We start from the raw sequence: 22,741 nt of genomic DNA, 5'->3' as shown, positions 1-22,741 counted from the left end.
GTTTGTAACAGGTATATACTGAAGATAAGTAAACAGTTGTTTTTTACTCCCCTTTTTAAAACTGAGTTCCCGTGAAAAAGTTGTGGGTTTTCTTAGTTTTAAAGTTTTGGTCAGTAAAAAGTCTACAAAACCTGGTATTCAATCAGACTCTAGCTTGGAAAGCTGTTATAAGGATGAGAATGGAAGTGGAAGCAATAGTGTAGTAGTGAACCGTGGCATTTTTCGTCCCTGAGAACGAGATTGGCTCTTTCTGACTTGTGTAGAGACTTGCAGAAATGCCCACCACAGAGACGGGTCGTGGCGTCGGGAAGTATATTTTGAAGTAAAAATCAAGCTATTTAGGGTTATCAGAGCAAACCATGGGGGGCGACATTTTATTTTACTCTTTTGTAGCCTATCTTACCCCCTCCCCACCAAGCAATCTCGGCCTATAGCGTCCTTTGATATGAGAATGAAACGCGAAACGAAAAATAAATTAAAATAGATTATTATAAGAAAGAAAGAGAGAAAGAAAGAAAGAAAGAAAGAAGAAACAACAACGCGCGCATAACAAAATAAAATCCCGTAAATCCCTGCCTAGTGTACCACAATATAATAGAAAAGTCTTAGATGCAACGCAGAAGAAGAGCGAGAACCTATACCAGAATTTGCACATGGTCTAATGCAAAGACAAGTGGACAGAATTGCCAAAGCCTGTTTTGCCAGCGTTGATCAAAACATTCTAGTGACTAAAACTCGACTTTGAAAGCGTATCGACTCAGTTAATGAGTACATGCAGCTCGTTGTTTCTTGCCTGTTGGCGAAGGAATGCTTTCCAGCGCTACTTCTATTATTTTTATTGCAAAAAGGCAAAGGACGAAAGCACATTTTATAATTATATATTATATATACTCTTCCTCTTTTTTTCCGAGTTATCGTTTTACGGCAACATGTTCAGGGGCCCTTTTTTGCCATCCGGGAGATGACGTCAAACTGGGTTTAATCCGAAAAAAAAATTATCACAAAATGGCAGTTTTCGAGAAGGAAGCATGCTGTAAACACAAGAAAATGTGGCTTTATATTAGCTTTATTATTTTGAATTTTACTTAAGAAATGTTAAATTACAAATTTTCAACATATTATAAACAGAATAAGATGAACTTTTTTTAAAGTGGGGAGGTAAGCTTTAACCCTATTAAACCCGGCCTTTTTTTAGGTCCGCTGTAGTACAAAATGCCCGCGGCCACATTTTTATAAATTACTCATGAAATAAAAATCATTTTGCTATAAAACTTGGCACACTTATAATTCAACACAATAGGAATGCGATTGACTTTTAATTTGTGTGTAATGACGTCATTGCTTTCTGTTGTGACGTCATCAAAGACAAAGGGTAGTTAATATTTTAGATATTAATAAAAAATGTCGTAGTTTAGAGTATGCTATGTTTTGAAAGTATGTAAAATATATACAAAAATATTATAATTATGAAAAAAGCCTGATTGTTAGATATATGTTCGGAGAAAATGAAACTTGATCACAATAAAGAATTTTTTTCCAATTCAAAACATCGATTTCTTCTTTTTTTAAAAGTAAGTATATTTCCCAAAATGAAGAATTAATCACAATAGGAATAAGATTGACTTTTAATTTGAATGTTATGACGTCATTACGACCTGTAGTGACGTCATCAAAGACAAAGGGAAATTACGGACCAAAATATATCAATTTTGGTCCGCAAATCATATATTCTGGTCTGTAAATTACACATCTAGTCCTCATTTTATCTTACACGTGTGATTACTTTCAAATGTTTATCAACTGAATAATTTTTGACTAAAGATTAAGCATAGAAGGAGATAACAAAAAAATATTTACTTTAAATATTTTACCCCCTGTTTACAAATGGCTTACCCCAGGAAATATACAATAGAATCCAAAAAAATTTTTTAGAATTAGAGAGTCCAATAAAAGTTAGGAAAAGTCACAAAATTTCTTCAAATGGAAGGTTTGATGTACGAGATCAAAAGGTGTTCTTCGATCTTGAAATGGAAGTTGCGACCTCGAGATAAAACATTGATCAATAAAATGTGTAGACATGGCCCTAATAAGCTTCCGTACCTTAGGGAAGTAGTGCATGCTTTTTCTTTCGTAGAAATATGCTTTATATTTAAAAGAATATCAGGCTGGAATTTATGGTAAAAACAGTAGAGATATAAGAATATAGTTCAAAACACTAGAGATATAAGAATAATCGTCAGCCTAGTGTGAATTTTGATATTCTTAGAAAGAAAGCGTGTATTTTATATATGAGGCATATATAGGATTTTACGGAGCTCCACCTTTCAATCTTATGTCCTAAAATAATATTAAAGTGGGCCAAAATTGTGAAATTCGTGAAAACAATAACATAGCATGATTTAAGTCGATTATTGCGACAGCTGCCATATTGTTTCTTTAAAACTATGGAGAAAAAATTAAAAGCATAAAAGAGGAAGTGAAAAAAATTAATTAAAGGGTGGGAATTATAGAATTATAGTGAAGGCAACAGGACATCGCTTAATTCAATTAGTATGCTCAATATTTAATAAGATCAAGCAACAAATAAGCAATAGATAAGCCTTCAATTGTAAAAGGAGACGTTCATTGAAGGGGGCGTTGATTGAAATTTTAGTTCTAGTTTACAAAGACTCTCTAAAAAATATCAATAAAATTATTATTCTATATCTTCATTCAAATGTTTAAAGGGAATGTTTTTCTGTTCAACATTCGAACTTCAGGAAGTGAAAAAGGTTTACATGAAGTTCCCCCGCTTTGTTTAATTACCCAAGAAAACTTGTCATTTGTTTTTACCCATAACAACGCCTCTGGCAGTATTTCTTCTATTAAACGACCCGACATCTATTAAAGAAGGCGTTTAAAGAGGGGACTTAGTTGGTGACATAAATTGTTCAACGCTTTTTGCCCCTAAAGTAATGTTTTTTTTAAAAATGCATTTCCCTTTCAACATTAACAATTCACCTTTCTGAGCTGTATACACATACCATTAAAGTTAATGTACCGTTTTTCCTGAGACTTTCCATCCCCTTTTCAGATCTTTTATGATAGCTTCTCCTTTTGATTTTCTACTACGTATTGTGGTATTATATCTTTCTTATTATTAAAATGCGCAGATGCTGCGAATTTACACTACTTGAACCCTTCCAAAACAGCCACAAGTTATACTTTCAACTAAATTTTCAATAACATTCACTTCAACCACAGTTTCTATATAATTTAATTAATTTAAACCAAAATATTTCACACAACCACCATTGCCAAACCTGTATTCCCGACTTTTTTTTATTCGGCCTTGTTCGAACAGCGGCAGTAAAAGACTGAATAGTAGCAGGTTTAAGTTTATACCACGTTGTTCGTCAATAAGGTTACAATCCTAGAGATTTCGATGTCTTTAATGTCTCTTCTGTCGGGTCTTGCATGTAACTGCATTGAAAGATGTTGCAGTAGCTCCTCCAGAGCGAAAACTGTGCTGTCGACAGTTCATGTGACTCAAGGTAAATTCCTCTAACTTGTCTATAAATATTTCGCGCGCTCGTGTGTAGCCGATGCCAAGTGTTTTTGAAACTTTGTATCCCTTTTTTGTGCTAAATAATCGTGGAATTAAGAAGCTCGAGATGTTAGCTTTAATGTCCAGTTGGCAAACAGAGAGAAAGGATTCAAGTAACTTTACAGGACAGTATTCAGATTCGGGAAATGTGAACCACGTTTCCCTTTCTATGTTGATCGCACTTTGACTTTCTAATAATAATTTCTAGATGAGAAGCTTTAAGGACCATATCTCCTAAGCGTACAGCTAAAAGTTCTTGAATTCTAAAAACGCTAGCAAAACCGAGAAAAACATGACTAAAAATGGCATGTCAGAAATATTTGGCAAATTTTTGCAGTATTAATCAAAATTCGCCTTAAGCACTTCTGGAGAAATGGGATCCTTAGGTTTCTTCCTTTCATTCGTGGAAGCAGCCAGTCTTAAACAACCTTTAAAAGCTAATTGAACGAACGGATGATCAGTTGGTGATCCGTGTCCGGCAATGTTATGTCCCCAACGTATGCCGTAAAATGCGGACGTCAGCGCGTTTTGTTTTGTAGCTTTGCAAAGTATGATTAAAAAATAGTGCCACAAAAAATGGTTTTCCTGGAATACTATGAACTTTATTATTATCTTTGCACCACGTTAACCACCGCTTCCAGCCAGTGTGATATTTGCTGTTAGAGGAAGATGCCAAACCTGATTCAATAACATTCGGAAGAGAAGATGCCAATGCTAATAATGCCCTGCTTTTTAAAGTTCGGCTCTCCGACCAAATCCCATCTGTTGTAGGTTATCTGTTAAATTTAATAAACATAAGATAATAGAGTTGTCACTATACAACTACCTCAAAAGACATTCAATTCGTTTTATTACTGCAGTTAGCACTAAGGCTTTCCTTCTAGAGAATTGCAACTAAAAATGTTTTACGCTTAACTCTACGTCCTCCCGAATAACAAATACGCTTGGCTCTACGGCCTTCCGTCTAGGGGATAAGAAATATAGAATTAAATTGGCTTTAAGCTTTTCGTCTTGAAAAACTATGTTGGTTTCATATCTTTTTCTTGACTCATTTTTGTACCGTTACTACGGAGTATAAAATATCCGTTGCAAACCAGGATTTGATCACTAATAACCAACAAGGGTAATTTTACGCATTTATTTAATGTCTGCGTCAAACGATTGAAATTTTTAAAGCTATTGAACTCAAATTGGCATAAGTGGTAAAACTGTATTATTACAATCCGAAATAAAAGATGGATTCACAACTCCAAATTTTTTTATAAAGCTAGCCAAATGTACGCCATCGGGGTAAAATAACGGCCAAAAATGCGCTGATTTCCAAAGTGGTACGAGAACTGTTTCACTGGATTCGCAAATCCTTATCTTTTTATTTTTGTTATCTGCAAATCTATTTACTGTGAATGGTCCGTAAAACGGTTTAAAAAAAACAAATGTTGTATACATACAGAGATAACATACTTATAATTTACAAACGTGATCATGGCTGTAGTATACAGCTGAATGCTAGTTAAAGAATAAAATTTGTCAAAAACACATTTTGTAAGTCTTATTATCAATGCCCCAATTATCCGAATTATTTACTCTACTTAATTCATCTGCTAGTTTGTTTTGTTTTCTAGGTACCCGCTGAGGAAGCATTTCTGTTTTAACTTCGCCATATAAAAATTATTGGTTGATACCACGATTCGCGGGTTTCGACGATTCGGTACACATGACGTGTGAAGAGCCGAACTAACGGTCCGATAGCCAGGTGCATTGAAGATAATTGACCAGCGAGTTTTGATGTTTGTTTTGCTAAACAATGTTTCTTACTCAAAATGTTCATGATACTATTAAGTAATTTATTAATTTTTGTTTCAGGTCACTAAATATCATGTTTTTGGTGTCAATAATGGTGCCTAATCATTCACGTACTTGCTTGGGTTGGAAATCGCTTTTAATTTCGTTTACGACAAACCCCGCTGAAAGTACGTTTTTTGAACCAGTATTGCTGCCGTAAGCACTCTTTGGTAATTTTGCTCGCCATTTATATTGTCGTCGATGTAAAGAATGCTACGAATTCCGGCAGCTCTCTGTTTTTTAACAAATGGTGGCAAAACTTTAGTAAAAACATAACAAGCGGAGTCAAGACCAAAAGGCAGTACGACGAATTAAAAATATCTTGTTTCTCCGTTTGGAAAAGTCCATGTGAACCCCAGGAAATTGTATACTCCGGATGAATTTCGATCTGATGGAAACCGGACTGAAGATCGAATTTTGTAAAGTAATCGTCCTTATCGAACATTTCAGATAAAGTATTAAAATCTATTTGAATAACTTATTTAAAATTACTTAGATAGATTTTAATTTCACAATAATAATAAATACGAAAGGTTTAATTGATGATGACATTTTTTTTTATTTTAACGGATATTTCGTCTTGTTACTACAAGACATTATGAACGTGAATCGTTACAATTATCTCACAAGTTTTTTAATATAATTTTCAACAACTACATAATGAACAAAGGACGTATAAAACAATACTTAACAAAACATATAACAAATAACGGCAAACTGAAGGGTATATAAACTATAAACCGTTGGTAAGGGTAACCTTGGAGGAAAGGGGTAACGTAGACCACTCGGAGCACAAATGCACACCTCCTCTTGTTGTCTATAAATAATATTTATCTTTAAAACAATTTTAATGGAACAGATAATTCCTGTAATTAGCCTCAGCTTCTTTTTTCTTTTTAAAGTGATGAACATTATCTATTAAAATACTGAAGCTCTTTCATTCAGCAAGTGGGTGATTCTCAGTGACTGAATGTCTTAGAAAGTGAGAGCTCTTATCGCGCTTTTGGTGATCTGTAATTCTTTCATTTAGCCTTCTCGCTGTTTCACCATTGTATGCAGCAACACTCGATTCCACCGGACAAGTATATTTGTACACAACACCATGTTCGTGTTCATCCTTGGTTCTATCTTTCACAGAAAATAGCGAAGATAACTTTCGACATTGACAAGCAATGCGTGGCTTGACATTGGCAGGTAGAAACTGTTTGAAAGTTTTATTTAGGCGCTATACTAAGCAGTTAACATGATCTCCTCTTTGTATGGTAGAACCATGAAAGGTGTTATTGGAGGTTCATTGTTGTCTTCATTATTAACAGTGTCGGCATTTCGAATGTTGAAATTTCGCAGTGTGTTATTAATTACAATAGATACAACTGTTTTTGGATAACCATTGATTTTCAAAAACACGTTTTTTAATTGATTTAGTTCGTATTTCAGATCTTGTCATGAAGAGCATACATTAAACGCTCTCAACACCAACGATTTAACTGTTTCAACTTTCCATGGGCGTAATGCAAATGAATTCCAGTGCATGTATATGTCAGTGTTCGGGTCTTTTCGATAAATGGATGTGTTAAATGAACCATCATTCATACGTTTCACTTTCACATCAAGAAAGGCTATGTCCTTATCGTTTTCAACTTCAAATGTGAACTGGATATTTGAATGGTAACTATTAAGTGTGACCAACACATTGTTTATCTGGTTTTCCTTATCAAAACTTATAGTGTCATCTACTTATTTCTTCCAAAATTTTACTGAATTTTCTAATTTTGGGACTATTTCATTCTCCAACTCAACCATGAAGATATTTGCTAGGACTGGTCCTAGACGCGAGCCCATTGCTACACCATCAACCTGAATACACAGTTGGTTGTTAAAACTGAAATGTACATGTTTTGTACATAAGATTAATAGATGTTTCATTTCCTCTCGCTTAATTTTTGTTTCTATAACTTCTTCAACATATATATTATGTGTATCGTTTCTTCCAAAGGGACGTTGGTGAATAAACTAGTGACGTCAAAAGATACTAGTTTATAATTATAAGGTATCCTTTCTTCTTTCAATGATGATATAAAATCTAAAGAGCTTTCAGTAGTATATGTTGACTTTGTCAGTGGTGTTAACAATTTTGCAAGGTACTTTGATGTGTTATAAGTAGCAGATCCGATATTTGATATGATAGGTCATAATTATAAATCATCAGCTACTGTAGAATTAGGTGGCATCTTGTGAACCTTGGTTGTGCTATAAAACTGAGTCGGGCTAGAGCCTTGTGAATACAATTTTTTTTAACTGAATTGTGGATACAAAAATTTGTATCAGCAAGGTTCCAGACCGGTTCAGTTTTATGTCTTACATCAATAACTAATCTGAGTTTTGTTCCGCGCTCTACAATGGTCAATGGGTTACTGCAATAAGGTTTGTTGGATACCTCTTGTATATATCCTTTCTCAAAAAGACTAACAATTGCCTGCTCTACGAATTTCGGATGCCACATGCTGGAAAGATTATTTTTGGCGTAAACGGTGCCGGTGGGTTTGCAAAAGGTAAAACATATCTGTACTCTATAATATGCGAAACGAAAGGGGAAGCTGACAAGTCATTTTTCCAAAACAATAATATTTTTTCTAAGTCTACCAACAACAGACGATACATGTTCTTCGTATTCATAATTTTTGTTCGGCTTTTGGCTTATATCTTGGGCAAGTTGAGTAAAACTGTCCTTTTTCTCTGCACAAATAACAGAAATCTAGAATGAGCAAAATCTCTTCGGGGTGAAATATGAATATTTCTTTGCTGATCTCGCGCAACATTAAAATTTTCAAATCGTAAAACGAGAATTTTTCGCTTCGTTTTTTCGTTAATATTCTTCAGCCTGCTTCTTTTTATTAGGAGCAGCTAGCCATCTAGATCAATTTATTCGCTTTTCGTCCTCAGAGTTATCCCCTAAAGTATCTGAGTCATAACATCTTTCCTATCAGCAAGTTTTATAAGTTTTTGGCGCTTTTCAATAATCTTCTTATCTTCGTCTATCTTACCTTTTACTTTTTCGTGATTACCTTTAACCACTGCCTGTTCTCCACCAAGCAAAGCTTCTTTAATTATATTCGTATTGTTTTTCGTTGTATTTTATTCTAAATTCTGGAGTTTCCGGCAATTTCATTTTTGTGTTTTTTTGTTTCAAGTGTTTCCCGATACTTCGTCAAACAAAGTCATCTTTCCAGCATTTGTAATCTCTTTTGTCCGATCGGCCTTGATCCCTTCCATGGTACTTTTAACGTTAGCGTTGATCCTTTCGGTGATCCCATCCATGGGATCTGTCATTGATTTTCCAAGTTTACGATCACTGTGTGTTGCTGCATATGGGATCCGAGAAATTTACTAACTTCAAACACACGCCTTTTACGCGCATTTCGAATGACAAATGCGCATATGCTACGACCTCACTTTCAGATCCGTTGGGAAAACAATTGCCGACTAATTGGCGAACGCCGTCAAATAATATTCTCTATGGGTTTATTTATATGTTGAAAAAATGCAACATTATAAATATAAGAAGTGTTGTAAAAATTTTCAGTAAAAGGACAATAGATTTTAATTATTTCAGGTCACGTGGGCAAACCATACGGCTAATTTGTTTTGGGTTTATGATTTTGAGTTACTTTTGAACGAACTTTGAAGCGAACGGAAAAAAAAAGTTACAGTCCTTTACATTTTTTTACATTAGAGGATAAACTCTTTCAGCGTTTTTATGCCATTTTTGCATCAAATTGATATTCAATTTTTTTTAACTGGCAACACACTATCTGTGATTTTAAGGACAATACGTTGTTTTGTACCGTTGATACCGAAATGCCAAAGGGACAAATTGCTTTGGAACTATTTTGTAAGATCTTAATATGTGCACCGGCTTGCAATGACATCAAAAGTCACATCATGGCACATCACAATGGCAATTTGTGCGCTATTTATAGATACTTAATTTACCTACCGACTTTACCAACGCAGTGCCAATCAAGATAGCTAATTGCTTTGAAAAAAAAGGCTTGGTAACGTCAGAACAAAACCCTCGAAAAAGTAAAAAATGCTACAATTTTGTTCCTGTTTTGCCATAATACAATTGTGCCAAGTTAAATCGTATTTTCCAGGTGTGACAAATTGCATCCAAAAATAGACAGAAATAACGGATGTCCGGTTTTTTCATGACATCAAGCGTGGTATTAATACTGTACTTGAAGTGTACATGCTTGCACGTCCTGACAGTTTGACTTTGCATACCAACAAATATCAAATTTTGTTTATTACATTTGGCAAAAAGATTTAATAACTGGTGGTCTGTTGATAAATTCACGAGTTCGCTTGTCCTTTATATACCGCATAAAGTGTGTCTAGCCACTGCGGTACTATCTTGCGCAGAGACAGACAGCTTGCGGCTATTATTATAGAGATTACTTATTTTCTTTTTTAATTATATCTCTCATCTATCCAACCAAGACTGGAGACGCTTTATTCTATAAATATCTTAGCGTGGAGATGAAATTGCGTTGTTTTGATTGCATGTAACTACAAAAGGAGCAGCGCACCATTAGCGCATATGCCACGTCGACATTCCTTTGAGGTTTATATCCTGTAGCTTTTTTTCTAAATCTTCGCTGCTGACAAATGGGAAAAGTCCACGAATGTTTCAGTTTCTTTTGTAAGCTATGTAAATTAGGTTGTGGAGGATTTTTTGGATGAATATTCGTACAGGATATACATTTCAGAAATATTCTGCTTTACAAATGTGTCCTTCATTGATATCGTTGGCTTACAGGATGAATCGAATTGCAAGGTGAAATATAAAGATAAGGCAAATAAGTTAGACAATATGCCACTTCAATCTTGAACAAAATGCTTGTAGATCAAAGGACAATTTTCGGAAGTCCTGTTAGTTTAATATGTACTTATAATACAACATATTTTGGGGAAAACGGTAACAACCTATAACATCGGTACTTTTTTTATCGGTAGTATTGATAATAAAACAAAAGAAATAACGGTAGTATTGGTTATCAAAAATTTTAAGTATCGTTACATTTTTAGCAAGTATCGGCAGTGCTAGACGTAAGCAGTGGACGTAAAAGTGGTTCGATAATTGTGATCACTTTTATAGGCGGTATTAATAAGACGGTATTGGTAATTCGTAGTGGTATAATGTATCGGTAATGGTAATTACCGTCTTTCATACAGCGCAGTCTGGGCACGAGTAAAGCGCTTGTAGGGACAAATGTTTCATAATGGGAGCCCAACAAGAAGAAAACAACAACAAGATAACAGAAAATTTAACTTGTGGCTTACCCATGGAGGTATAAAAGAACTTTTTTACCTCCCTACTTTACTATTATAGCACTAAAATTAAAGAAGGGTATTCTTTAGTGGTTTATGGACTGTGTTCTATCCAAAAGACACAAAACTCTAGGTTATTAATGACTAAAGACTGCTGATGCTGTCTGAAGGTTAGCCTAGCTAAAAGTCATGTGTCCAACGTGTTAAACCTGAAAGAAATGTTATTGTTGGCACCACATTGCTAATTTTTATTGTTACCTTTAAAAAGTATTGTCCCCAATAGTTACTTATACTATATTTCAAAACAAAGCAAGTGCAGTTAGCTAACTAGCTAGCTAAATAGCTGGCAAAAGGTGTGGTGAAAGGTGTAGTTTAATCCATTTAGCTTTAGTTAGCCTGGCCAGTGCACAGGGGCAAGGAAAACATCACTGTGAATACTTTTCTAATATTATCATTATGTTAGCTGTTAGTTACATCTACGTTAATCTTAAATTTACAAAAAAAAAAAAAATCCAACATCCACAAATTTCTACCACAAAGTTTTTCATTTTTTATCCACAATAAAGTTTTCGTTATTTAACAACACTGATTTTTCTTTCACTAAAATTGCTAAATCTTCAGCCTCAGCAAACTGTTTCTGCAAAAATGTTCATCAACATTTGACATATATAATCTTTTAGTTAATAATAAATACTTGATATAAAAAAATTAATTCTCGCAAAAAAATCCAAAATTGCCAGATTAGCTAAAATTTAATATTGTATATATATAATTGGTTAGGAATCTAGTATTAAAAGGGGAAGGTTGGGTCAAATTCTTCTTACAAGGATAGGAAAAGGTTGGAAAGATATCATAGCAAAATTACATGCAAGTAAGAAAATGTTCTCTTTATACTTATTGACAAGAATTTATTTCAGCGAATAAGTTGTAAACACGTGCAAACACATGACTGAACTTGTAAACTAAAAAAAAAAAAAAAAAAAAAAACTCATGAAAACTTCTTTCTGCAAAAATCTATCTTTTGAAGATTACCTTCATCCTCAAAATCTCTTCCTCAAAAAAAAAATTTAGCTAGAAAAAATTAAATTAAAAAATAAAAAACTTTTAAAATTCAATTTTAAACCCAACGGGATAAATGATTAATCTGTAGCAAAATTGGCATTAGCATTTATCAATATATCTATTATTCCAATATGTATATCAGTTCCTTATACATTCACTATACAAAATATGTCTTTCATGTCTTTTCGGCATCAACGACTTTGTCTGAATCAAAACAACAAAATTATAGTAGCTAAATGGATGTTTGAATGTTTTTACTAATTCGCTTTTCATCCGATGACTTTCCATTCAATCACAATTTTTTCAAAGTTTTTTAAATATAGCCATCTAGCTATATTTAATTCATACCATGAAAGTTGATTATAAGGAAAAGATGCGTAGTATCTAGCAGTGCGTCATGTATTTTCTTATAGATACTTCAGTCCATGCTCATTGCCTCTGTAGGCACTGAGCTAAAAATACCCTTTTACCATCATCCAACTTTAAACTTTGTAAAAGTTAATAACTGTAAGCTGTTCTTGTTTTAATAAAGTTAATATACCACAGAGAGGACTAACAGCATCATTTCAACACGTTATTTAAAAGTTTAATGTTAAGAACTAGGAAAGAAACAACAAAAGGTTACACATTTCACGACCTTTCCCCGTATGACACATATAATTCTTTGTGAGAAAGTGACCAAGAAACTTGACTGGGCTATCGAGTCAAACAAAAACAAGCTAAAAATTCGTGCCCAGACTGCGCTATATGAAAGTCGGTAATAGGATTGTATTGGTAATATCGTTAAAGGAAAAAAAGGTATCAAAATTATTCTAGAAGGTATCGATAAATTACACAGTTATCAATATGTTGTATCAGTAATTTTATGTTCCCCAAAACCGTGACAATGCATTTTGAACTTTTCGATGTTCACAAGGGATGTTTTTTATTTAATATTTAATGTTTATAACGGCTGTGATATGGGTTCTACGAAAATAACTGATTTGTAAGGCTACACCAGTGCGTTTGAACTGTGTTTACTATTTACAAGAGTTCTGACTTAAAGATTTTTGCTAACTAATCGAAGTTTATAATGCGCACAAAACTAATAGAAAATAAAAAAATATACTTTGATAATTAGATTAAGCGCTTCACTTAAATTTTTGTCCTAAGTTCGTCCCGTCCAAGCTATGAGGGTCCGGTCTGGACAAACGAAATATTTTTTGCATATTTCAATAAAAAGAAAAAACATCATGGTACACATTTTTCCATATAAAGGCGTGTCAAAACTGCCTCGATAAACGCCTTGTCTCGGCACTCGCCCTTTGTCGTGCCTTTCATATAAGCAACCCTCAAATTTAGGAAATAATCAAAATTTCAGAAAAATAGAACATTTTAGTTGCAGTCCTTATAATTTAAAATGTATATCTGAATATGTAGCTGGCAGTTCAAAATTCATATTGCATCATCCACAAATATAATATCCAGAACATCAAAAAAATTATAACCCGGCATATATGACACCATAATCAAAATATAATTGCGTTCTCTTTTAATAAATCATCAAGATTAAAAATACATGTGGTTACGAATTTACGTCAATTTCAGCACGTGTAATGAGATGTATTAATTCAGGTTTTTCCTTAAAATGTAACTTAAAGTGTTTTCAGATAACATGAAACATATTTCGAAACTCTCTTAAAAAACGAAAATGTTTTGTCACATGTGATTCAGCAAAAGTCTTATAAGCACCCTATTTCAATATTATAGAGTATTAGAGATGTCACAAACTTATACATTGCATTATGACCTTCAGAAGGATATTGTGTCCAAGATGTAAAATTCAAAACTCTCTTTTATCAAATAATCATCTTTTTAAAAAACCTTTTTTATCGCACGGATAAAAAAAGAAATTTTTATTGAACACTGAAAGATAATTTGAATCTCTTTAAATTATTGATGCTTATGCCAATTTCTAATTCTGATAAAATTCTTATAAAATCTTTCTGAAGTCAACTTATTAATTAATTGTAAATGGCACAGTTCTGCTTATGTTGGATCTAAGACTTTTCGTCAGCATCAAATTTAGGTTGATAGATAAATAAAATTTAGTGTCCTTATTTTGCCTTGAGACACTTTAGCAAATTCCAGGTTCTCTAAAGAATAAACCTAAACATTTCCAAATTTGCACTAAATTAATAGCAATTTCAAAAATCTATTAGAGAGCTTAAGATTATGCACTGTCACCACACAAGAAAACGTTTAACGTGTGAATGTTTTCCTTAATAGTTATCTAGTTACTTACTCAGCAGTATCAGAGGAAAATAAACGTATCTATATCTATAAGTAACTAAGCAAGGGATCTAATTGTCTAGGTTTCCTAATTGTCTCAAGATGTTAGTAGTAAAATTTTCTCATGTGTTTTGTGTTTGTAGGTGCCATCTTTATTTATTGAAATATGCACGCATCCAAACAATCTAGTAACAAACAAATAATAAAAAAATGTAAAATAAAATGTTCGCACTTTTTTTTGATATAAATAAATTAATGTTGAAAATTGTGTTTTGGTATTTGATTGTTGTTTAGTTATTGCGTTGCATGAAAACCAATATCGCAAATTTAAAAACATTCTTTGGAATCATTCTATTAGCTTGTGATTACATGACTCAGAGGGCAATTTTCTATTCCTAGATTTTGGTTCGTTGTTTACATAAGCCTAATTTTTTCACCGTCATTGAACACTGTACCATGTACTTACTACGTGGAATAAAAATAATCAGTGTCTGTTTTAGCTGGACTGGATAACTACCGTTCAAACCTGCGTTTTTGCAAATTAACCCTAAACGTTCAACCAGGTAACACACATATTTATTATAAAACCTAGAAAGGAAGCGCATTCTACAAACTTAAAAAATACTGGGTGACTGTCTTGGAAATGACGGGTTAACAACAGCTTGCAGGCCGTGTTTTTATTCCGGTCGAAGTTGTGGACAGGTTATTTTTTGAGAAAAACATTACATAAGAAATGTTGTATCCTTTAAAACACTTTACTGGATTTAAAACAAACTCTGTGCTTTTATGAAGGCCAAAATTACGGTTTAAAAATAGTAAAATTTTACGACAGCTTATTTCACTAAAAGTGTTTTGACGAAATAAGGTTTGTGTGTCATGTAAAAAAGGAAAATGTCGTTGAGACAAATAAGACACAGTGACCTTTCAGTTGTTTTGAATTCACAACTCATTGACCTATTCCAACGATCTTTGCAATAAAATGTTAAAAAGGGATAAAAAGTGAGTTTTAACCTCATGACCCTGGAAGATATAGACACACAGGAGGTGACATGGGTTGCACAACATCAAGTTGATACGCCATAATGTCACTTGACGTACAGGCACACTAGATAGTACTAAGCCACTCGTGCCTCTACTTAACTAGTGAGAGTTTCCAAATTATCAATTAGCGGTTTGGTTTTGAATAAGCTGGTGGTTGTAAATTTGAATCATTGCATTGGTTCATTTTTACACAAGTATTTCATTTTCCATCATACATGTAATACACCATGGGAGAAGTGCTTACTCAGCGCAAAATTTTCAAATAATGTAAATATCAATACCTTGATCAGCAAATGATTTCTTTATTTCTCCTAATTCTCTGAACCCCTTTTCGGAAACAATCGTTCGTCCTTGACCTTTCTTCGGGTCACCTACTGTTTTTACGGTAACAAAATTGAACACTGCTGGAAGGAAGATTCTTTTTTTTATATTCATACTTTATTTTACCATACTAAAGTGGTCATGAGATATTACCAACAAATAGTGTGTTAACATATTTCCCTTGATGCACACAAAACAATTCTGGACCAATCAAAATGCTAGATTGATTCACATAACATACCTTAAGCTGATGCAATGAAAACTTTCCCTAGGAGTTGTTTATAAGGAACTAATTTGAAACCAACGTCTCTTTAATGCTGATGACGCTTATTTTACACATCGCAATACTCAATACATTGGTATGCTACATGACGGTGTATGTTCATAACCTTCTCTTCTATTTTTAAATCCCATCTGAGTAATAGCCAGGAAGAACTTTCTCAACTTCCTAGGTAACTGTGATTTAACTGTACTGAAAAACGTGTAACGAAACGAATCCTTCCTGTGAAGAAACAAACATTTATCATGGTTAGGATAAATGGTCAAACGCTTGCTTTTATGCCGAATTGTTCTTTAATTAATAAACACACTCTCAAATTCTCCATTTCCGTTTCACAGTAAAAATTTACTTATAAAATTAAGTTAGCCTAATTTTCAAAATTTATTTTCGGAGGGTGTTTTCAGTATAATTGTAAAATTTCCGGCAGAAAGATTTATGCCTCGTTGACAGCACATATCATCCTACACTAAACTTTACCTGACAAGGGTATAAATAGTCCGTGCACACACTGGGTTTTCAGTACATCTAAGAAATATATTTTCTCATGAACCATTGGTAAATATGGAACTACTTTTTGTAACAGCGGCACTAAGTTTTTTCATCTGGTATGCATTTGATCGATACAAGTGGTATAGAAATGTCATCAGCAAAAATCCAACAATAGCATCAGTTGATACTGTCGTTTCCAAACTGAGAAAACAAAAAGAAAGCGGTGACCAAGTAATATCTCCAACAAAATTCATTGCTCCAAGATGTTCATTTCCACAATATCTCAAGTATCTACATTTGGCTTGCCTTCCCTACCTTTGGAGTGTGCCAATCAAATATCTGAAGCAATTGTTACTTCGAACCAAAAAATCTGAATTGTCGGATTGCGAAAAACGGATACAACTAGCTAAAATGGTATTGGAGACTACACTTGTGCTTGGTTTTGACTGCGAAACAAATGGGCATTACCATTTTTGTTACACGAACTTTAGAATGCCATGTCGCTGTAAAACAAGAAAGTATTATTTTCTGGAAGAATGTCGTGCTTATATCGTATTAAATGAAGAAGGAGATACTATTCTATACAAACTTACTGTGGATGATGAAGAAATCACTGAATTAAATCAAATGTTTTCATTCCTTAACACTGTATGGTGTGTTTATACACACACGTTAACTCATGTAATGGCAGGTAGTGTTGTAGAAATGAATTTAAACGATGTTAAAAGGCGAAGTGATTTAAGCGACACATTTAAACAGAGCATAGACGATATGCATGCAATAGTTTCAGGAATGAACGAATCTGCCAATCACTATCCTGCGGATATCTGGGGAATTCCGCGAACGAATCTTCAAGAAATTCTTGGATACAATTCAGCGCAACAAATTCAAAACCACTATAAAATAACACAATGCATGAAGGTGAGTAATTTCGTAAGATTTACAGTAAAAGCAAGAGCGATATATAACAAACACCTGGCTTCGACTGGTTTGTCTGTGTCCATCTTATCATGCAATACAATATTTCATTCGGTGGATCATTACAACATGGGAAAATATTTTCTTCATGATTCCGAAGAAAAATCGTTCCTTGGAATCGATTCCAGGATGATTACATCCCTTTTTGGAGACCTCAATTACGATCTTGGACGATGGCAAGCCATGCGTTTCAATAAGTGTAATATTTGGAAAAATATATATCAGGAATTATACAGCGTCGATAAAGAACTGGCGGACAAAACTCATATGTTTATAAGTGTTTGAAGCAGATACAATAAAGCAAGAAGTTCCTCATCTTTTTAAAAAATCAAATATTTTTTTCGCTGTGTTATGATTTGTTGGTTCAAGGATATTTATAATTTTCACAATATCTGAAATGTATTAGCGAAAAATAGTTTTTCCTCTGTAATTGTCGGTTAATAATTTGGCATTTGATGCATATTTTTACTAATTCACTTTCTTCATAGCATTTTTCATTGATATTAAACTTCGCAAGGTTTTTTGATATTGTAAAATCCAGAGATTTATTTATATATAGATTTATGTTGGAAGAGTTTGCTTTTATTGAAATTTGACTTGGAGTGTCTCATCATTTAACACAACCACCAGATACATTTTTTTAATTAATTTTGTAATGAATAATTAACTTAATGACTTTGTTGTTTATGTTTTCATCGACGACATTATAAAAGGAATGCGGAGGCGTGTTTTACTTTTTTTCTCTACAGTGCTGTAAACAAGCATTGCAAATTGCGCAATAATTCTTTTGGTTTTCTTTTCTTTTCTGTGCAGTTCTCAAAACAAAGCTTTTGTTCTGATACTAACGTTTTACAACATTACAAAACAGTGCATAAAACATAAAGCATAAGACATTTAACGGCAACCCCATGGGTAATATATACCTAAACGCTTACAAACAATTGTGTGAAAATGCAAAAATGAATTTAAATTTTAAAATGTTTACAAGTAAGTAAGTAACGTCCTTAAGGATTCACCCTTCTAACGGCTGGCTCTTCCTTCTCTATGTTACATTACCGCTAGAGAAGAGAAGTGCCTGCCACACAAGCCAATTAGTTGGTTGGTAGATGGCACCAAATGTGCTTACAACACTACATTTAAAGTGCTTTGGAGTAGGGATTTGAACCCTTAAACCTTATGATTACAAGCTGATTGCGCTACCACTACACCATCTCTGCACCATGTCTACAAGGATCCAACCAAGCATCTTTTAACGTAAATAGTTAAATATAAATGATACGAAATATTTATAGATACTCGGATTGCTTATTAAAAAGTATAAAGTCGAGAACTATAGAAGGTTATGAACACCTGCCGGAGATAATATGTTCAAATAAACTTGGACAAAATAACGTTGACTGACAACAGTTAACAATGCCTTGTTTTTATGAAAACGTTGCAATTGTGAAAGCAAAGATTTGTTTATATACGTTTAAGTGTCGTATCCTTCCTTAAAATTTTGACGTCTGATAAAGCTGTTATGGTAATTATCGAGCCTAAACCACTGTTGCTATTATCATACAGATTATAAGTTGCATTCTCGGCATGTTTATTTACAAACATTCTCTGTATGCAAAGTTCTTCCGCTTAACAATAAACTAAGCCGTGGTAACCTTCTTAAAATACAGCTTTTTTAAAAAATTTAAATTATATTGAAGTAGTCTTTTATCAATTAAAGCTGGGATGTTTTGCTTTTAAGAATATACAATGATAGTATATCGCGTGACGATCTTTATGTTTTATGTATACACATTTCATGCGGGAAATGTTCAACGTTGCAGGACTGGTCAATTTCAATGTGGTGTTGATATGAAATGTATTCCTGATTATTGGAGATGTGACAGTGAACGGGATTGTTTAGATGGAACTGACGAAAATGAATGTCAACAAATAAGATCAAGTTGTTTTGACCCCATAGGTTGGTGTATATATATATCATTTCGGTCTTGTGGGCATTTAAAATTATTCGAATGTGATAAACGATGCTTGACACAGACGAATAAAGGCCTTTAACTGTTTTACTAATTACTAATAAAAATGCGAAAATTAATGCAAATTAGGATATAAATACTTTTGCAAGAAAAATGTTTATTGTTACCAATGTTATTTTTTAATTTTAAAAAGATATTCAGGAGGTTATACGTTTGTTTTAACACTGTGGTCTTTTGGGGTATCAAATATTCTTGGGAAGGGGGGAGATTCAACCACCTAATAACATTAATTTAGCTAACTTAGCTAACTTAAAAAGGTATTTGCTATACTGATGTAATTTAGCAGGAAAGAAATTGATTGATTGCCTTTTCTTTGCTAAAATGCAGTAATAATAATAATAATATCTTTTGGGACAATATATGGAAGATGGGTAATAACAATGGTCATTAAATCAGGATTTTTTGCTGGGAACACATTGACCAGCACTGTTGTCATGGCAATTTTCAAAGTGAAACTTCGTGTACTCTGTCTTTAAATTTGCTAAGCATGATGAATTCCCCCTGATCCTCTTAAGCTGTAGGTGTTCTGCTTACGACAGGTATCGCCAATGTAAACGTTATTCAGAAGAACGACTTTTTGTCCAGTTCCATACGCCATGATAAAGATTCTAATCTTTCCTATAATCCATACAACGCTCGATTGAATCAAATAACAACAACCCTGGACGCTGGAGGTTGGTGTGCTGATAGAAGTATGAGTGATACACATTGGATACAAGTGAATCTCGGTGAACCATACATAATTACTAAAGTGGCAATTCAAAGTGAGTTTTTCCCCAACGAATTTTGTCTTTTTTAAAAATTTCGAAATGTATTACGGCGAAGAGAAATTTTTGCTGTTTTTATATGTTCTTTCTCTGCTAAGGTCAATTTGATTCAATATCTTGGATAACGGAATTTGAACTGATGTTCTTCAACTTAAAGGAACAAAAATGGGAATACTATAGGGATAGTCATAATTCTACGGTAAGGTTGTGTTTGTAGATCGTGTAGTGATATCAGTTAATCCAAAAATGCAAATAAGTTGTGAACTGTGACAACCCGCCGCAAGGCCGCAAATTACTTTATAATTTGTCCAGGGCGTGCATTATTTTTTCTTGTGGTAATAACGCTTTTTGACTGTATTTCGCGTTATGAACTTTAAGGAGATCGCGACAAGTTCACATAAAAGAAATCACGCAAATTGTTACACTACTTTTTTATAAGTAAATTGTAGCAGAAATATTTTACAAAACCTGAACATCGCTATATTAGGTTTCAAAACTGTCTATTTAATAATGGCCGTATATTTTGTTATATTCCACGGGCAACTAAGATTACAATATTTAATTAACACAGCATAGGTGTGTGCACGTGCAAACTAGTACTCGGGTGAGGTGTAGCATTGGTCAGATAATACACTACTCAAAAGACTACTCAAAAATATATTTTAAAAAGCTATTATACGAACCTTAACTTGGTAATTTATAACTGGTATTTCGCACATCAAAACATTAGTACTGATAATCTGATGAGTAATTCAAAGTTTTTGCATAGGAAGAATATTTGAACGTCTAATTTATTCCATTTAGAATTTAGATGGAAATGTTGCTCCTGATGACGTTACCAACATTAAACTTGAGAAGTTAATTACTACAGACAGTGTGAAAATCGTGATATTGCATTACCATTCAAGACCATGTTTACGTTTTGAACTATATGGCTGCCACGAAGGCGTTAACATCACAGAGAAAGGGATTCCTTTGGCAAATGGGATAGCCTAAAGTTCCAATATACACATTTTTTGTTGTGTTTTTTTATGCATATAGTTTCATTGCTTGATGCTTAACTCTTAGAAACCAAAGCTTATTCTTACAAATTCAAAATTCCTTCCGAATGTTTGTAAGTATTGTAAGAAAAACTATAATATGGGAACTTCTTATAACAGTTTTAAAATGACAAAATATTTTTTAAATTTGAAAACTGAAAGGTACATAAGGGATCTTTTACGAGCAAGCAAGCACGCACAAAACATACCAAAGTTAGACCCCTCCTCCGCAAAATATGCGTTTTCACTAAGACCTTATTTTACCTGCGTACTTTCAATGATACCCCCTTCCCTTGCACTTTCATTTATTACTACCGTATACTCAATTTTCGTCACAACTTCTAAATCTATCCTCATTTTTACTTGCTTCCGAAAGTCAAATAATATAAAAAAAATTGTTCGAAACGTTTGGAACTTAACAAACTGCGCCGAGCAACTGCACTTTTACAAATAAAAGCAGTTTGAAATTTTGTTTAGCTAAAAAATACGCACGTGCGTTACCTTGACACCCTGCTCTGTCGCAATTTGTAACAATCATCGCGATACGTAATAAAAACGTCGCAATTTGAAATACCTATAGCAACTTGTTATAAATTTACTGTCGTAATTTGTAATTTTCTTTCGTCAAAATTTGTAATAAAACAGCTGTCTAAATTTGAAACAAATCTCTGTCTTTATAATGAAGCCGAAGAAATGACCTGTAATTTCAACATCAAAGTTTGAATTCAGCTGCCATCTTGAGTACTTATAAGATCAACTTCGTTTATTTCTGAATGAATAACTTTAGACAGTATGTTATCTTTCATTGGAAAGCGTTGAAATTATCATAAGAACAGAGTTAAGTCAATCTTTCTTTTTTGGCAAATCCTAAAATTTTTTCTTGATCTTTTTATGTCGATCTTATGTCTGCGGCTTCCAGTTCTAGGGACCACGGATCGAATCCCGCTTGCTGCCAGGCAGTATGTTATTGATGAACAAAGTAGTTCTTCTACAATATTACTTAAGCATTTTTGTCTGGAAGTTGTCAGACAATACATTCTTAAAAAGTTGATTCAATGAAAGTTTACGATACACAGAAGATAGTAAAGAAGCTAATTGCAACGCATATTGCGTGAAAATGAAAACGTTATTAGCTTATAAGTTTATTATCAACACTAGCCGAGGGACCCGGCTTTAAAACCCCGAGTTAAACCACAAGTAACTGTGTGACCTGGCGTTGAACGCTCGGAGAAGCGCGGTATAACAACCATAAGCTGTGTCATACATCCGAATGGAGCATTTTAGTACAGATATACAATATGTCTTAAATCGAGTGAAACGCACTCAACATTATATATAGTGTTGCCGCTGTAATAAATCTTTTAAAACATTGTTACCCGTCATAGCCAAAACAATCGGTCAATATTATTGTATTTTACGGAATAAGTTTCTGTAAATGTAATGTTAAAAAAGTAATCGTGACACTGGACTTAGTACAGGTAAACCGTTTTGCATATCCGTACAGGCCTAATACACTTTTCAAAAAATCGTTATCACAGCTTCGGTTTAAATAAAAATAGGAACCAGTCTATTGTTAACAGCATACTGAGCGATAAGTACAGCTAAATGGTGTTGCACATGCGTATAGGCGTACCCTTTTCTAAAAAAACTTTATTGCAACTTCGCTCGGTTTAAATATAAACACAGGAAAACTCCTGTCGTTA

At 33.5% G+C, this 22,741-nt stretch overlaps 1 protein-coding gene across 1 annotated transcript; it reads left to right on the top strand.

Annotated features, from left to right (window-relative positions):
* The first annotated feature begins 18,871 nt into the window (after window positions 1-18,871).
* On the top strand, window positions 18,872-22,347 carry LOC130612568 (low-density lipoprotein receptor-related protein 2-like). The gene is made up of 2 exons (XM_057433900.1): window positions 18,872-19,158; window positions 19,771-22,347. Exons 1-2 carry the CDS (start codon window positions 18,948-18,950, stop codon window positions 20,028-20,030), a joined length of 471 nt encoding a protein of 156 aa, XP_057289883.1. The 5' UTR covers window positions 18,872-18,947; the 3' UTR covers window positions 20,031-22,347.
* The last annotated feature ends 394 nt before the right edge of the window (window positions 22,348-22,741 follow it).

Source organism: Hydractinia symbiolongicarpus, chromosome 10 (genome assembly GCF_029227915.1).
Source record: "Hydractinia symbiolongicarpus strain clone_291-10 chromosome 10, HSymV2.1, whole genome shotgun sequence".
In the NCBI taxonomy this organism is placed as follows: Eukaryota; Metazoa; Cnidaria; class Hydrozoa; order Anthoathecata; family Hydractiniidae; genus Hydractinia; species Hydractinia symbiolongicarpus.
This window is presented reverse-complemented; position numbering and strand designations above follow the sequence as displayed.

Excerpts from the sequence above, each read along its gene's own strand:
- LOC130612568 (XM_057433900.1), top strand. The coding sequence starts at position 18,948 with ATGATAGTATATCGCGTGACGATCTTTATGTTTTATGTATACACATTT. Across the intron at positions 19,159-19,770 it reads AAGTTGTTTTGACCCCATAG|GTATCGCCAATGTAAACGTT; the intron begins GTTGGTGTATAT and ends TGCTTACGACAG.